This window comes from Podarcis raffonei, chromosome 13 (assembly GCF_027172205.1).
Source record: "Podarcis raffonei isolate rPodRaf1 chromosome 13, rPodRaf1.pri, whole genome shotgun sequence".
Classification (NCBI taxonomy): domain Eukaryota; kingdom Metazoa; phylum Chordata; class Lepidosauria; order Squamata; family Lacertidae; genus Podarcis; species Podarcis raffonei.
Window position 1 is genome coordinate 9521826 of NC_070614.1, and position 18123 is coordinate 9539948.

The 18123-nt window shown below is 44.7% G+C and overlaps 2 protein-coding genes across 4 annotated transcripts in view; one reads left to right on the forward strand and one right to left on the reverse strand.

Moving 5' to 3' along the window:
• Nucleotides 1-2087: 2087 nt before the first annotated feature.
• LOC128400668 (octopamine receptor-like) lies at nt 2088-10206 on the forward strand. 2 transcript variants are annotated; one of them, XM_053363071.1, is made up of 4 exons: nt 2088-2289; nt 4415-4755; nt 7911-8087; nt 9037-10206. In XM_053363071.1, the coding sequence occupies exons 3-4, from the start codon at nt 7933-7935 to the stop codon at nt 9698-9700; spliced, it is 819 nt and encodes a 272-aa protein (XP_053219046.1). In that variant the 5' UTR covers nt 2088-2289; nt 4415-4755; nt 7911-7932; the 3' UTR covers nt 9701-10206. The 2 variants fall into 2 exon arrangements, with proteins under 2 accessions (XP_053219046.1, XP_053219045.1); XM_053363070.1 differs by having other exon boundaries at nt 4415-4737.
• Nucleotides 10207-10822: 616 nt separating this feature from the next.
• Nucleotides 10823-18123, reverse strand: part of EIF2AK3 (eukaryotic translation initiation factor 2 alpha kinase 3) — a 42281-nt gene continuing 34980 nt past the window's right edge. For both annotated transcript variants that reach the window (XM_053363034.1, XM_053363033.1), the window contains exons 14-17: nt 16857-17024; nt 15301-15402; nt 13585-13647; nt 10823-11870 (exon numbers count right to left, since the gene is read on the reverse strand). In XM_053363034.1, the coding sequence (XP_053219009.1) occupies nt 11706-11870; nt 13585-13647; nt 15301-15402; nt 16857-17024 (498 nt within the window). In that variant the 3' untranslated portion in view covers nt 10823-11705. The remainder of the gene's footprint in view (nt 11871-13584; nt 13648-15300; nt 15403-16856; nt 17025-18123) is intronic.

An 18123-nucleotide genomic window follows, 5' to 3' on the forward strand; every position in this document is an offset into this window, starting at 1 on the left:
TGTAAATTATAAAAAGAAATGGTTTGCTTGATTTTATACTAGTTGGGTTTCCAGTAACAGGATGAAAGTAGGTAGTTTTAGGATTCTAAATTATCGATTGTGTTCAGTGGGTCTTTCTTCCAGATAACTGCAAAGGACTGGAGCATCACCAGCTTATTTCCTAGTAGTGGGTTTAGTTTAAATTTGTTATAAGAAACAGACATTAAAGGCAGCAAATATGAAGATGGCATTCTTCTCATATTTTCCCAATTTGCAAGGAGTGTCTCAGTAAGTGGGCACATTTTTCCATTATATTTTTCACACACACACCCAAAAAAACCCCAGAATCATGCCCCCTCCTTATGGAAGTAAAGGTAAAGGTAAAGGGACCATTAGGTCCAGTCGTGGCCAACTCTGGGGTTGCAGCGCTCATCTCGCTTTATTGGCTGAGGTAGCCGGCGTACAGCTTCCGGGTCATGTGGCCAGCAGGACTAAACCGCTTCTGGCGAACCAGAGCAGCACACAGAAACGCCGTTTACCTTCCCGCCGGAGAGGAACCTATTTATCTACTTGCACTTTTGAGGCACTTTCGAACTGCTAGGTTGGCAGGAGCAGGGACCGGGCAATGGGAGCTCACCCCGTCGCGGGGATTCAAACCGCCGACCTTCTGATCGGCAAGCCCTAGGCTCTGTGGTTTAACCCACAGCGCCACCTGCGTCCCCCTTATGGAAGTGGTCTATATTCAAGGGCCAAACTACATGCTATATACTAACAGTGCTGTGTGCAGCTTTGCCTCCCAGTTTCCTTGAATTTCTAGAGGAACAGGGGCATTTGGGAAGGTGCAACAGAGAAATGGGATTTATTCCTTCCCATCAACAGCTCCTCTCCGAAATGTCCAGGCACCCCAGGCTACAAGTGATGGGGAGGAGGCCCTGTTCTTGCTTGCTCCAGGTCTGACTCCAGTATCTATTGGAGTGGACAGGATACGGCCTTCAGGAGAGATCTCCAGACTCAGTAACAGAAAGTCAGCACACAAATTTCATAATTTCCTTCTCCCCCCATTCTTTTTAGATATATAGTCTGTTAAAAGTGGGATGCGGGTGGTGCTGTGGGTTAAACCACAGAGCCTAGGACTTGCCGATCAGAAGGTCAGTGGTTCGAATCCCTGCAATGGGGTGAGCTCCTGTTGCTCGGTCCCTGCTCCTGCCAACCTAGCAGTTCGAAAGCATGTCAAAATGCAAGTAGATAAATAGGTACCGCTCCGGCGGGAAGGTAAACGGCGTTTCCGTGCGCTACTCTGGTTTGCCAGAAGCGGCTTAGTCATGCTGGCCACATGACCCGGAAACTGTACGCCGGCTCCCTCAGCCAATAAAGCAAGATGAGCGCCGCAACCCCAAAGTCAGTCACGACTGGACCTAATGGTCTGGGGTCCCTTTACCTTTTACTGTTAAAAGTATGAGCCATTGTTTTAAACTAAACTTCCGATGTATGGAAGTGAAAGCTGGACCATCAAGTAGGCTGATTGCCGAAAAATTGATGCTTTTGAATTATGGTGCTGGAGGAGACTCTTGAGAGTCCCATGGACTGCAAGAAGATCAAACCTATCCATTCTGAAGGAAATCAGCCCTGAGTGCTCACTGGAAGGACAGATCCTGAAGCTGAGGCTCCAATGCTTTGGCCACCTCATGAGAAGAGAAGACTCCCTGGAAAAGACCCTGATGTTGGGAAAGATGGAGGGCACAAGGAGAAGGGGACGACAGAGGACGAGATGGTTGGACAGTGTTCTCGAAGCTACAAACATGAGTTTGACCAAACTGCGGGAGGCAGTGGAAGACAGGAGTGCCTGGCGTGCTCTGGTCCATGGGGTCACGAAGAGTTGGAAACGACTAAACCACTAAACAACAACAAAACTTCAGATGTTGACAGAAAGACAGTGTTTGTGCGTGTGAATTCAGGGAAACCTTTTGTGGCAAGAGGTTGTACCTTTGAGGGTAACAGGCCCTCTTGTGATGATCTGGTGTGAGTCACTTGAAAAAGATGCTTGTATTTATACCTCCCAACCGCCCGACTCTTCATCTCTTCGATTCAGCTGCCGGCATAGAAGTGGAAGTTTTCCCCCCATCCTTTTTTCAAATGAGCGTTGGGAGAAATATCAGATTACAACCAACTCTGTTGCAGAGGAGGTGGATTAATCATGCACACTCGCTGAAAGAGACTCTGCTTTTTCCGGCAAGCCAGAGAACAGCCTAGTGCTGAAATCAGATTTTAAAAAATGTAATACCATCATTACCAAAGAGAGACGAGAGAAAGGTGAGTCCCTTTAGCATCAGACTTCCTTCATTGTCATTGCATTTCTGCATTTAGTTTCCTATCCAGTGCTGATTTTATCTGGGAGTGTATTGTGGATGTGTGTTTTCCTTCTTTCAAATTCCATCTGATTTTTACCATACAGCTTTAATGGCAAAGGAGGAAGCCAGTTTGTAACAGGAACGTTGTACATCGCAGAAATTCGTGTATATGTTGTTTCGATGTATGTACTGAAAAACAGAAGGTGAGCAGAGCTGTGCATTTTTTAATCAAATATCCAAAAATATTGGGCATTTTGACCGCTTCTAAAGTATATGGAAGTTTTGCAAACATGCAACTTCAAAGGCTGTCGTATGAGTCAGAAAAGAAGAACAAAAAAGAGCAAAGCTTAGAAGCATACACACTCTCAAAAGTCCAGCAGGTTTGGTGATTGGTTATTTTGGGGGGGGGGGGGTTTGCATTGCTCTCAGTCACTAATGTATCCAGCAGTATTTCATTCGAAGGACAGAATCGTGTCTTTCTTTTCCATCCAAATCTTGGAGCCAGTCCTCCACGCTCTCCTGATCTGGAGGATAATCAACCATCTACAGCCTAGAAACACCCATTTTGATAGCCAAATTTTGATTTGGGGGGGGGGGATTTGGTCCTGTTATTATTTTCAAGTATTATTCAGTGTTGTGCCTGCTCTCCCTACTCTGAAGATGCTGTCCTCAAAGAGGACATTCATGGTGCCGTAGGAATCAGAGACGACGGTATTAAAGCACCATCTCCATACCCACTACAATATCAACAAATTGGGAAAACAGGGGTTTCCTGGCTCATTGTGGCCGGTTCCTGCTGAGGAGGTGTGCCACATACAGTTGACTGATTGCTGTAATTTGAAGCTTCTTTTATTTGGCCTTCCTTGCCGACACTGCTAGCTTGCACCTTTAACTAATGGATGAAGTGGCTCATTCACCACAAAAGTCTTTCATCCGTTATCCTGTGCATACTATGAATGTTGTTGTTGTTTAGTTGTTTAGTCGTGTCCGACTCTTCGTGACCCCATGGACCAGAGCACTCCAGGCACTCCTGTCTTCCACTGCCTCCCGCAGTTTGGTCAAATGAATAGATTTCTATGAATAAAAAGGTACAGTGGCACCTCGGGTTAAGAACTTAATTCATTCTGGAGGTCTGTTCTTAACCTGAAACTGTTCTTAACCTGAAGTGCCACTGTAGCTAATGGGGCCTCCTGCTGTTGCGCCGCCGCATGATTTCTGTTCTCATCCTGAAGCAAAGTTCTTAACCCGAGGTACTATTTCTGGGTTAGCGGAGTCTGTAACCTGAAGCATCTGTAACCTGAAGCATATGTAACCCGAGGTACCACTGTAAAGGTAAAAGATCTCTGACAGTTAAATCCAGTCACAGACGGCTCTGGGGTTGTGGTGCTCATCTCGCTTTACAGGCCCAGGGAGCCAGCGTTTGTCTGCAGTTTTCCCAGGTCATGTGGCCAGCATGACTGAGCTGCTTCTGGCGAAACCAGAGCAGCACACAGAAACGCCGTTTACCTTCCTGCCGGAGCAGTACCTATTAAACTACTTCCACTTTGAAGTGCTAGGTTGGCAGGAGCAGGGACCGAGCAACGGGAGCTCACCTCGTCGTGGGGATTTGAACCGCCAGCCTTCTGATCGGCAAGCCCAAGAGGCTCAGTGGTTTAGACCACAGTGCCACCCGTGTCCCCTTTCTATGAATAGATAATGACAAGTTGCTCAATACAGTGGTACCTCGGGTTACATACGCTTCAGGTTACAGACTCCGCTAACCCAGAAATATTACCTCAGGTTAAAAACTTTGCTTCAGGATGGGAACAGAAATTACCCGGCGGCATGGCAGCAGCGGGAGGCCCCATTAGCTAAAGTGGTGCTTCAGGTTAAGAACAGTTTCAGGTTAAGAACGGACCTCCGGAACGAATTAAGTACATAACCAGAGGTTGTTGTTGTTTATTCGTTTAGTCGTGTCCGACTCTTCGTGACCCCATGGACCAGAGCACGCCAGGCACTCCTATCTTCCACTACCTCCCGCGGTACCACTGTATATTGAATCACCTCTGTTAGTGAATAAAACAGTCCCCTTCCCTCTCTTTTCACAGACTTGGCTTCGATGCCCTTGGTTTCTTCGGCTTTAAGCCCAACTAGAAGAGATGGATATAAATATCTCTTTACTATCCAATATCTGTTCAGCCACCTTGTCCTTGGTGAAAGCAGGTGCCAATCAGACAGAAGCAGGCATTGGATTCCAGCAGGTGGCAATCGGACTGATACTCGCTTTTATAGATTTGGCGACTCTTTTGGGAAACACAGTGGTGTTTATCTGTCCCTTGATGGAGAAGAGGCTCCGGACAGTTACCTATATGTTTATCATGTCCTTAGCAATGGCAGATTTTCTTGTGGCTTGCCTGGTGATGCCATTTAGGTAAGAAATCTGACAAAGGTAAGCTGCTTCCTGGGGTTTGGGGTTTAATCTATTTTATTAAAAAAAAAATAATGTTCATTAAATTTTCCATTTTAACAATCCAATCCAACCACATTAAGTATTCCAAATTATACGAATACATATCATATAGTCCAAATATTCTGCCAAATTATAAATTTTTGTTGGGGTTTCCCATGCTTCAGGTTCAGTGGGGTTCTAATCATCTTATGTTTCTACTGCCTTGAGTTTCCAATAGTTCCTTCTTTAAATCTTTCTGTTGTTATCCTTCCTTCTTTCGTAGCCTCTGAGTTGTTTCACAGGTGAGTTGAAGTAAACAATAATGTGCTTCTGTGTGAAATTTGTATGACTCTCCTTTTTTTTTTTTTTGCAGCTGGTATGTTTGTTGTTTGCAGAATGTCCTCACATGCTGGTGTTTATGCCGAATCAATCCAAAAGTCCTTCTCTGGTGGCAGACGCCATCTTCACTCAGTTCCGATGAAATAAAATCTGGGCGTTTGCTCATCAATTTTCTCAGACAGGTTGCATCAAACATTAGTCTTTCAGTGTGGTGTAGTGGTTAAGAGCGGTAGTCACGTAATCTGGGAAACCGGGTTCGCGTCTCTGCTCCTCCACATGCAGCTGCTGGGTGACCTTGGGTCAGTCACACTTCTTTGAAGTCTCTCAGCCCCACTCACCTCACAGAGTGTTTGTTGTGGGGGAGGAAGGGAAAGGAGAATGTTAGCCGCTTTGAGACTCCTGAAGGGGAGTGAAAGGCGGGATATCAAATCCAAACTCTTCTTCTTCTTCTTCTTCTAGGGGAGATTTACCAAATTGGACTTGAAGTACAGATATAATAACAAATTAAGAGCTCACCTCCCCCAAGACTATTTATCTCTGCAACTTGTTCTTCCCCATAATGGCGGATCCCAATTAAAGAACGCATCACATCACCCTTCTCAGAATCCGTCCAAAGTTTTTTGGTGTCTCCCCAGCGGCTAACGGGAGCCTGCTTCTTTCTAATATCAATATTTGGAGAGTCTTTTATCTTCTTCCAAACATTTCAAAAAACAAAAGCTTTAGTTATATAGTATTATTATTTCCAGGGACGCGGGGTGGTGCTGTGGGTTAAATCACAGAGCCTAGGACTTGCCGATCAGCAGGTCAGCAGTTCGAATCCCCGCGATGGGGTGAGTTCCCGCTACTCGGTCCCTGCTCCTGCCAACCTAGCACTTCAAAAGCACGTCAAAGTGCAAGTAGATAAATAGGTACCACTCCGGCGGGAAGGTAAACGGCGTTTCCGTGCGCTGCTCTGGTTCGCCAGAAGCGGCTTAGTCATGCTGGCCACATGACCCGGAAGCTGTATGCCAGCTCCCTCGGCCAATAAAGCGAGATGAGCGCCGCAAGCCCAGAGTCGGTCACGACTGGACCTAATGGTCAGGGGTCCCTTTACCTTACTATTATTATTTCCACACAGTTTATATTTTCCCATCTCACTTGCTGTAAATAATGTAAATGGTTCTTCGGGGGGGGGGAGGTTGTTAGGTATTATCATAGTAGATTGGGGTTTAATCTAGCTGCTCGTTGCTATTCCCTGTGCCATTGATGCTGAAAGCATAGAATAGATGGTTAGAAATAAGCTGGAAATATTTTACCAACACACAGTGTCAGGAAAGAGCTGGGCATCTTCTAGAATGCCTTCAGTTCACACAAGGTCAACAATAAATCTGGCCACGTCCCTGTGTGCCATTGACCATGTTCCAGAATCCACAGCTGGCATGCAAGCCATTTCTATGCAGACAAACAAAGGTGGCATGTTTTCCCTCGAGATGCAAAGCTTGAAAATCAGTCTTGGAAAAAACCCAACTCAATATTTAAGTGATTGTAGAGCGTGCTGAGTGAACTGGCTCAAAAGGAATGCCATTAGAAAGCCCTGATGCTAGTATAACTGAAGGAGCGTCTCCACCCCCATCGTTCAGCCTGGACACTGAGATCCAGCTCTGAGGGCCTTCTGGCGGTTCCCTCACTGTGAGAAGTGAAGTTACAGGGAACCAGGCAGAGGGCCTTCTCGGTAGTGGTGGCCGCCCTGCCCTGTGGAACACCCTCCCACCAGATGTCAAGGAAATACAGTCGTACCTTGGAAGTCTAAAGGAATCTGTTCCGGAAGTCCATTCGACTTTCAAAACGTTGAGAAACCAAAGCGTGGCTTCTGATTGGCTGTAGGAAGTTTCTGCAGCCAATCGGAAGCCACGGAAGCCCCGTTGGATGTTCAGCTTCCAAAAATCATTCGGAAACCAGAACACTCACTTCTGGGTTTTGATTGTTTGGGAGCTAAGGCATTCGAGGTCCAAGGTACAGTGGTGCCTCGCAAGACAAAATTAATCCGTTCCGCGAGTCTCTTCGTCTTGCGGTTTTTTCGTCTTGCGAAGCACGGCTATTAACGGCTTAGCGGCTTAAAGAAAAAGGAAACAAACTCGCAAGAACTCGCAAGACGTTTCGTCTTGCGAAGCAAGCCCATAGGGAAATTCGTCTTGCGGAACGACTAAAAAAACGGAAAACCCTTTCGTCTAGCGAGTTTTTCGTCTTGCGAGGCATTTGTCTTGCGGGGCACCACTGTACAACTGTAAAAAACTATCAGATTTTTATAAGACATCTGAAGGCAGCCCTGTTTAGGGAAGTTTTTAATGTTTGATTAATAATAATAATAACAATAATAATAGTTTATTATTTATACCCCACCCATCTGGCTGGGTTTCCCCAGCCACTCTGGGCGGCTTCCAACAAAACACTATAATACAATAACCTATTAAACATTAAAAGCTTCCCTAAACAGGGCTGCCTTCAGATGTCTTCTAAAAGTTTGGTAGTTGTTGTTCTCTTTGACATCTGGTGGGAGAGCGTTCCACAGGGCGGGCGCCACTACAGAGAAGGCCCTCTGCCTGGTTCCCTGTAACTTGGCTTTATCGTGTTTTTAATATTCTGTTGGGAGCCGCCCTGAGTGGCTGAGGAAACCCAACCAGATGGGCGGAGTATAAATAATAAGTTATTATTAATTATTCTTATTAGACCTATGTTCGGTATTCTCCCCGCATAGTTGTGATGTGAAGGCTGGGAGGAAAACAGCGAAGTGGCCCCAGCCATCAACTTAAGCTTCATCTCTTGGTCTCTCCTTTCAGCATCGTTTATGAAGTGACTGGCATGTGGATGTTTGGGAGAGAGTTCTGCAAAGTCTGGATCTCATTCGACGTCATGTTCTGCACGGCTTCCATAGTCACATTGTGTTTCATCAGCCTGGACAGATACTGTTCTGTCGTAACACCCTATCGTTATTCAAAGAGGATGTCGCGGCAAAGGCAAGTATGTTTGGTCCCCCTTGTTGGAGCAGAGGTGCCGAAGCCTCTTTGGAACACGGACAAAGCTTCTGTTGCAAAACCTGATTTGCAGGTTTGAAGGATTGAGAAATGAAAATGCCATTGTTGCTCTTGCAACTCAGGAGGAAATGAAAACATAGGAGCCATTTTATTAATACCTTTCAGCCTCAAAATATAAGCTGTCATCAAATATACATATATGTAACTGTTTTATGGAGGGACGCAGGTGGCGCTGTGGATTAAACCACAGAGCCTAGGACTTGCTGATCAGAAGGTTGGCAGTTCAAATCCCTGTGACGGGGTGAGCTCCCGTTGCTCAGTCCCAGCTCCTGCCAACCTAGCAGTTCGAAAGCACGTCAAAGTGCAAATAGATAGATAGGTACCATTCCGGCGGGAAGGTAAACGGCGTTTCCATGTGCTGCTCTGGTTCACCAGAAGCGGCTTAGTCATGCTGGCCACATGACCCGGAAGCTGTACGCAGGCTCCCTTGGCCAGTAAAGCGAGATGAGTGCCGCAACCCCAGAGTCGGTCACGACTGGACTAATGGTCAGGGGTCCCTTTACCTGAAGTGCTCCGTTACTTCCGGGTCACTGCGGAGCGCAACCCAAAAATATTTAAGCTGAAGCGTATTCATCCTGAGGTATGACTGTACAGGATAAGCAAAGAGAGTGACAACTGTACTAAGATCATGTGAACATCCTTGAACATTCTAAATCAGTCTGTACATGACAAATATTCTATTGACAATAAAGCAATGTTTTCCTTTTGGCAACCCTGGAGCAGAAGCATGCATCGAAAATCCTGATCTTTCCTCATTTTCCATCCGCAATGTGGCCAAAAGCTTTGGCTCATCTTCAGCACCTGTGCACCAGTTACAGCAAGTGGGATGCAGAAGCAGGTATCCCAATAATTCTTTTCTTTTCATTCACAGGTGCGTCATAATGACCTGCGCTGTCTGGATCTATTCTTCCCTGATTTCCTTTTTGCCCGTCATGAAAGGCTGGAATGAGATACCCGGCGTGGATTTTGACGCTACCAAAGAGTGCGTCTTTGTCACCAACTGGGTTTTCGCCATTGTAGCTTCAGCTCTGGCCTTCTTCATCCCCTTCGCCATCATGTGCAGTATGTACTTCTTCATCTACCGCGCATCCAGACTCAAGGCCTCCCGCATCGTCTCTCAGACCCTCGACCTTCACTACCACCCACAGAGTAAACGCCAGAACAGCCTGCAGCTGGAAAACAAGGCCACTCGCACCATCAGCATCCTCATCTCAGTCTTTATACTGTGTTGGCTGCCATATTTTGTCTTCAACGTATGGTTGGCCACCAAAGGGGCCAATTCCACCAGCAAAGTTCTTGTTGGCACTTTCAAGATCATCACCTGGCTGGGCTATTGCAATTCCACAATCAACCCAATGCTCTATGCTTTCCTCAACTGGGACTTTCAGCGAGCTCTGAAGAAACTGCTGACCTGCAGGCGCGGGTCTCAAGTGGTCATGGGCGAGGATATCGTTTCGATAGTGACGTTCACAAAGACAGCTCAAGACCCCAGAGCGCAAGGGGAAAGAAGATCTATGTTCTGCAACTCTGAATAAGTCTTCACACATGTGGGCAGTAGGAGAGTCACTGGAATCCTTCACCACCCAGTATGGGAACCCTAGATATGAAATGGATTTTGGGCTGAATTTGTATTGCAAAACATAAGCATGGTGAAGTTTTTTCTTCTCCAGCAGGTGAATAGCTACAGGGGGAAATAGCTAGAATATGCAAACAAAAGAAGCCATTGATTATTCTAGCCAGGGCTGGATTCAAGCCCTTTCAGTGCCAAATGTAGCAGAGTACCAGTTAGATCCATTAAGCTACAGACCTGGGTTTTAGCTTTCTATAAAACACAGCCATTCTGAAAGGTTGTCTGCAACAGCCTTTGCCACTACTGTTATTCCCTTTGGCTCAGTTTCTCCACCGCTATTTTCGATGCTGTCTCCAGCTTAAATCACCGCTTGAATCAATGGCTAGGTAGGGTTGATATTCCTTTTGTCTGTTTTTGTTCCTCGCTAGTGTCCTTCTTAAACCTCTGAAGGGACAACTGCAGTAAACTTTGAGAATCAAGACCTTTCTGGTCAACCCCCTGGTCTTAGTAGGCATGTTGGTGTTCAGCAGAGACTATATACCGTATTTTTTGCTCTATAAGACGCACCAGACCACAAGACACACCTAGTTTTTGGAGGAGGAAAACAAGAAAAAAAATATTCTGAATCTCAGAAGCCAGAACAGCAAGAGGAATCACTGCACAGTGAAAGCAGCAATCCCTCTTGTTGTTCTGGCTTCTGGGATAGCTGCGCAGCCTGCATTCACTCCATAAGACGCGCACACATTTCCCCTTACTTTTTAGGAGGGAATAAGTGAGTCTTATAGAGCAAAAAATACGGTAAATTGCATTATACTTTGTAAATGGCAGCAGAAATCAGAATATACTGTCTAGGATCCAAAAGGTCATTTGTGCTACGGGATGTTTTCAGTTCTTCTTCCTGCAAAAGAAAAGGTTAGTATGGCTTGAGTAACCCTCCAGAGTTAGGTACAATGTGAAGGATGCGATCCACCTGTGAGACAGAGAAATATTTGGCAAAGATGCATGGCTCTTTGGATTGCAGCCAATGGAAAACGGCAAAAGGAGTTACACTGGTTATTATTTAAGGGGAGGGGGAAAAAACTGCATCTAAATAAAAAAAGACTTTATTAAATCAGACTTGAAAAAAGTCACAGTAATTAAATGCACCTAACAATTGTTCCAAGTGCATACTGTACACCGCCAACCCAAATGGATTGATCTTGCCATTTTATAAATAAAATTAACATATTTACAGTGAGAAAAGGGTGTTATTAAGCAATAACATCCTGGTAAAGAAATGTGTCAGAATGATTACCACAAGCCTGCAAGATTACAGTGGATGCTACATCCAGGAAATACAAAAAATAATAAAGAATTAATGCTTAATTTGTTATTGTTGTAATTCGAACCCAGGTTCAACCAGATTTTTTATTACTAAATCTTCTTCCATCTTCATCTAAACACTTTTCAATAACTTCTACTGTGTAGAAACAAATCACCATTTGCTCTAGAACTGGCTACCAATAGTAAAACTATTCTTACTTTATCCTCCAGGGACAAAATATAGAGGGTTTTTATTATATATTTTAAGCTTGTTTTAAAGGTCTTCATGTCTTAAATGAATGTAATCAGGACCTAGATGTCAGAGTTAGAGAGACCACTTGGTTCTATAAAAATACAGAATTTAATTCTATTTACATAACAGGCGTCCTTTCCAAATTCCCTAGAAAATATTAGCACAATCCAAACACCAAAGGGTGTATTGCAGCTAAGGTAGGCCAAGTTATGGTGTGAAAGTCATCTGAAAAGCGTTAAACAGAAACGATTAGCTTCGTCCCATGATAATTTTGTGCATAAAACTGAAATGAGAAAATAAAGCTCTGAGCAGGAATATTCCAGTGACATTGCTTGATGCTGGATTACCCTGCTGGGTGACCGCTCTGAGATCTGTCCAGTGTGCTCATAATAATTGTGCCATCTTGTTTACTCAGCTATCTTGAATGTTTCATTCCGGATGTACTCATTGTCCGTGACCTTTGCCTGAGCACTGGCGTTGCTGGGAACTCGACATCTTCAAATAAAGGGTTTTCGATGATGTCTGCAGCCTCTGGTCTTTCCGTAGGGCTTGGAGACAGCATGTGTTTTACCATTGCATACTAAATGGAAAATAGGGGGAATCTGTGAGATTTCAGACAGTGGAGATGTTTTCAGTTATCCTCAGCTCTAGTCTCCTTCCCGACTACAAAAGAAATGCAAAGACTGCCTTTGCACTGCATTTGAGAAGCAATTTGGGCTTCTCAATCTTTTATTTTTAAATTCCAGTGATTAAATACTGTATTTTTCGCTCCATAAGATGCACTTTTTTCCTCCTAAAAAGTAAGGGGAAATGTGTGTTCGTCTTATGAAGCAAATGGTGCTGCGCAGAGAGGGAGAGCGGCGCAGCGCCCCTTCAGCAAAGTGGGAGGAGAAACGGAGTCCCTTCCGTTTCTCTTCCTGCTTCGCTGGAGAGGTGCTGCACAGAGATGGAGAGATTTTTTTTCTTGTTTTCCTTCTCTAAAACTAGATGCGTCTTATGGTCGGGTGCGTCTTATGGAGTGAAAAATATGGCACCTGTTTTATTTATTACCTACCGTATTTTTCGCCCTATAGGACGCACTTTTCCCCCTCCAAAAATGAAGGGGAAATCTGGGTGCGTCCTATGGGGCGAATGCAGGCTTTCGCTGAAGCGGGAGGTCCCGCAGGGCTGTCTAGGCTGCGGATAGCAGCCTGCTTCCCGGAGCGTCGGGCGCCCTGAAAGCAGAGCACCTGGCGCTTCGGGAAGACATCCGCAGCCTCGGCTGTCTAGGCTGCGGATAGCAGCCTGTCGCCCAGCGGGAGGGGCGCCGTGAAGCAGAGCGCCCCTCGCGCCGGGCATACTTCCGCAGCGTGGGGAGCCCTGCAGGAGTTCCCCGCAGGGCTTCCCATGCTGCGGATAGCAGCCAGCCGCCCAGTGGACGGGGCGCCCTGAAGCAGGGCGCCCCTCGCGCCGGGCGGACATCGGCCAGCCCCACAAGCTCGGGGGACAGCGGGGAGGCGCAGCACCGCCATCCTGCTGTTCCCCGACCTGGTTCGGTTTCCCCAACCTGCTTTTGGGGGGGAAATAAAGGAAAAAAATTTTTCCTTTATTTCCCCCCCAAAAAACTAGGTGCATCCTATGGGACGGAGCGTCCTATGGGACGAAAAATACGGTACTTCTCTTGGAGGTCTTAAGACTCCTTTTTTCCTTTGCAAAACTCTAAGGGATTTTTTACAAAAATGAACCATTTGCTCAATGAAATGAATTATAATTAACTTAAGTTTTTGCCCAACGGATGGTAGGGAGGTACCTGATATTTCTATCTCTGAAGCTAAGATAGAAAACTGCTGGTGCAGTTTTGACTACATAAGCATGTGACTGGGAATACTTAAATCGGTAATTAAAAGGACTGGATTGCTTGTGCATAGCAAATAAAAGGGTGGGCAAAATACATTAATTTTAATGCGGTGCCAGTCTTAAATAAATGATTTAACGACACACAGTACTAGTGTTAGGAGAGCAAGCATAAACCAGAAATGAAGCCTAAATAAGATGCAATGGAATCCCTTTCAACATTTATTTCTTAAGGACTTATTTCACTAACATCAATTGACGTCATGATAAAAATCGTTCCCTTTTGAAATCACAATAAGACATGTGAATTTTCTAATGAAGTGATGCACCACCATTATTTATTTCGGCTTGTTAAAATGTTATCCCCCAAGATAAAAAAAAAATCCACAGCTTAAAATTATAATCCAAGCAAAGTTTGAAAATAAACCACACAACCAGACCAAAGTTATATTAAAACTTACCTCCTGTGGATATTTCTGAATGAAGAGTGGAGGGAAAGTCAAATTCCTTACTTCGCTCAATGTCTGTAACAAGAAAAAAAAATTAAGCCTCTGTATTGTCATTTGAAACATTGTTCTTTACAAGCCATACACTTGCTTTAGTGTGAAGCCCTGAACTATACTTCTTTAGATAACAAAAGCAGAAATCACATTTTCCACAGTGCACAGAATCATGCAGATCCTAAACTATGTAAGCTGCCCCGCATTTCTCGCAGTGCCGAGGGCCTTCTGGTGGTTCCCTCCCTGTGAAAAGTGAGGTTACAGGGAACCAGGCAGAGGGCCTTCTCGGTGGTGGCGCCCTCCCATCAGATGACAAGAAAATAAACAACTATCTGACTTTTAGAAGACACCTGAAGGCAGCCTTGTTTAGGGAAGTTTTTAATGTTTGATGTTTTATTGTGTTTTTAATATCCTGTTGGGAGCCGACCAGAGTGGCTGGGGAGGCCCAGCCAGGTATAAGTAATATATTATTATTGTTATTATTGTTATTTATTATTATTGTTATTATTGTTATTTATTAATTGTTGTTGTTGTTGTTGTTGTTGTTTTGTTGTTTTGTTGTTGTTGTTGTTATAGCACTACCTCTGTTATTTATCCCATCACACATTGAGTTTTAGAATGAAAACCAATCACCTTCTCAATCCAGCCTGCGGACGGTGCAGGAATCAGCGTTTTTTTACATGAGTAGAATGTGTGCTTTTATTTAAAATGCATCTCTGGGTTATTTCTGGGGCATAGGAATTCGTTCATTTCTCCTCCCCCGCCCCCAAAATAGAGTCTGGCCCACAGCTGAAAAAGGTTGCTGACCCCTGTCCTGGATACATAAAAATGCAAGGTGCCATCACACTTTGCAGTTCATTTGACTGCCAATAGGTGGTCACAGTAACTGCCATGGATGCTGTAGTTCAGATTCCTGCATTACAAGGGGTTGGACTAGATGATCCCTGGGGTGACCCCCATCTCTACAATTCTATGGATGGCCAACCCAGGAGAGCTGTTTACTGAAGGAGGGGAGCAGGCACTGTGCTGGATCCAGTCTCTCTCTCCCCCCCCCATTTAATGCTTTTGGGTTTAATACACATTTCAGGTTCCATGGAAGCTCGTATCCTTTTTATATGTAACATTTGGGGGTTTCCCTTTAGTGGACAAACATATTTAAAAAAGAAGAATTTACAAAATCAAGACCAGCAATTACCAGAGCAAAGGCCCATTGTTATGCTCCTTATTTTGGGGTGGTGATAGTGGAGAGATCATTAACACAGAAGCATTTAAAATGTACCATGGGGATAATTATGAAAAGTCACATCTTGCTTCTGGTGCAAGAAAGTTTCCCAAAATAGGTATTGCAACCATCATTCCCTTTATATCGTACAAGCTTTCAAAAGTATACAATACAAAAAACTGATATGAAAACCAGCCCCAACTTGGGCTCAGTTTGAGCACTTGGCGTAGTCTACAATCCACATGGCAACAGACTTTGACGGGTGTCCCTGCCTATGGTATCTCCAGAACACCCGAGGTGTATTTAGTTTGCTTCTCCAGCGATATTGTAAACCCACAACTCCATGCCAATGATTCTGTAGTATTCTGCACACCCAACTTTTAGCTTATTGCTAAGTTAAAATCTACTTTCTCACTGGGAAGAGAGAAGGATAGCTTCTAGCAGGAGGTACCTACCCGGACTCTCTCCATTTGAGTGCTGAAAGGGTAAAGGAGCTCAAACAAGATCAGCCCCAAAGAAAAGATATCCACTTTGTGTGAATAAGCGTTTCCATAGACCTAGAGAATTCAAGACAAAAACAGGGGTGGTCAAGCAATTGGATCTTTGGAACTCACACAGGCCACAATTATTCCTTCCTACACCTGTCTCTGACCAAACCCAACAAAATATACAGAATTGGAGCGAACTGTGTATCAGCCGATATCTAATCATCTTTAGCTGGTTTTAATAAACGTTAATGGATAATAATTTCACTGTAAGACACCACAATTACTTGAAGAGCCTGAAAATGGTACAGACTTACTAGGCCTGTAACTCAAAAATCTACTTCATAACAGCAGCCAACTAATACATGCAACAAAACTGAGGAATGTGGGAAACCCCTTCACACATATACACCAAGCCATGGTGTGTATTTTCGAATAAAACGTTATTCGCAACAGTAACTCTCCCTCTAATAAACTGTAACCAAGTGGCACCAACTGAGAAGAGATTGGGATGTTCAGGGGTACCATGAGGCTGCAGAGATAAGCATCTTCAGAAAGAACCCTAAGGGACTCCGGCTCAAAACAGACCAGTGAGGACAGCGCATCCACTAAGAGTCCCTTGAAGGGTGAATGGATAGCAGGGACAGGATGGACTATCAGGCAAGAAGGTATGGCTGGCTGGACAGGAAACAGGGGCACTTCACACTGCAATGTTTTATTGCAGGCCACACTTGCAAATATCTGTTCCTTGACACCCTATACAGTGCTCACTGGAAGGACAGATCCTGAAGCTGAGGCTCCAATACTTTGGCCACCTCATGAGAAGAGAAGACTCCCTGGAAAAGACCCTGATGTTGGGAAAGATGTAGGGCACAAGGAGAAGGGGACCACAGAGGACGATATGGTTGGACAGTGTTTTCGAAGCTACCAGCATGAGTTTGACCAAACTGCGGGAGGCAGTGGAAGACGGGAGTGCCTGGCGTGCTCTGGTCCATGGGGTCACGAAGAGTCGGACACGACTAAACAACAACAACTGTCTGAAAACACGTAATGACACCCAGAAATATTTTAAAACATTATTCTACATTTACAAAAAGTTGAAGTTATATGATTCTCCAGTGTACAGAATTTTTAAAAACCTGCCACCAATGAATGTAATGAAAGCCAATATAATATTTAAAGCCTGAAAAGGTTGCACATACACCACACACACTCTCAGCAATCCTCACTACAACCTTGTAAATGGATCAGAAATATTATTATTTTTATTTATTGAATTTATATACCACCTTATACCCGGAGGTCCCTATTCCCATATTGTAGAGGAGTGCTGAGACTGGCAAAAAAAGAGTTGTTTGTCCAATGTCACTCAGTTAGCTTGTACCCGAGACAAGATTAAAAAAAAAAAAAAACAGCTTCCTGGTTCACAGTTCATATTTACAGTCAATAAGCTGTTTTAGCATCTAGGTTTTAATAATTAAAGTGGCATTTAGCTCTGCTGATTAAAACCAAGGCATAGAGCGCACCTGTTCTGGGCTCATGTAGAGCTTGGTCCCAACTTGCCCCGTGTGCCTGTCATAAGCTGGCATTGGTGTTAGAACAGAGTTGTCTTCTTCGTCTTGGTCCATTTCAGTCACAAGCCCGAAATCCCCAACTTTTACTATGTCATCCATTGTGAAAAATATGTTGGAGGGCTAGAAGAAAAACAGATCCGGTGAGCACGTGGAGGACCAAGTCAATATATTAAGTAAGACCTAGCTTGCTGTCCACCTCTAGCAGGTCCTGTTCAATTGTGTCAATACATTTTCCTAATTTGCTGACCCCTACAACATTTGGGACGCGGGTGGCACTGTGGGTTAAACCACAGAGCCTAGGACTTGCCGATCAGAAGGTCGGCGGTTCGAATCCCCGCGATGGGGTGAGCTCCCGTTGCTCGGTCCCTGCTCCTGCCAACCTAGCAGTTCGAAAGCACGTCAAAGTGCAAGTAGATAAATAGGTACTGCTCCAGCAGGAAAGTAAACGGCGTTTCTGTGCACTGCTCTGGTTCGCCAGAAGTGGCTTAGTCAAAGTGCAAGTAGATAAATAGGTACTGCTACGGTGGGAAGGTAAACAGCGTTTCTGTTTGCTGCTCTGGTTCGCCAGAAGCAGCTTAGTCATGCTGGCCACATGACCCGGAAGCTGTACGCCGGCTCCCTCGGCCAATAAAGCGAGATAAGCGCCACAACCCCAGAGTCAGCCACGACTGGACCTAATGGTGAGGGGTTCTTTACTTAAGTGCATAAGCCAGAAATAAATACTCTAGTGCCCAATAAAATGGGGAACCTGCTATTACAAGTTTTGGGATTGTAGTCAACTTAGTTCTACTCAGAGAAGGCCCACCAAGTAAGGCATGCATTGAATGGGTCGACTCTGAATTTGACTAAGCTCCCTCTTAAATCACACTGCCTTGAAAATACTCCTTCTCAGATACTTTTCAGTTTATAGACATGCTAGAGGATGAAGGGACATGCGAAGATATACAAAGGGGAACAACTGAAAGCTTAAGCTGCACGTGTAACACACATCTACAACTAATGAACAGGAAGGATGCTCTGATGCAGGTAGAATGCACAAGAAGAAATAATCATATGGAGAAAGAAATCTGAATCGATGTAACCAACTGCTTCAGATCCTATCAAGTACATTTCAAAGAGAACAATGGTTTCTTAAGGTCATGTCAGAACAGCAGTTCCTTGAAGCTGTACAGTGGTACCTCGGGTTAAGTACTTAATTCGTTCCGGAGGTCCGTTCTTA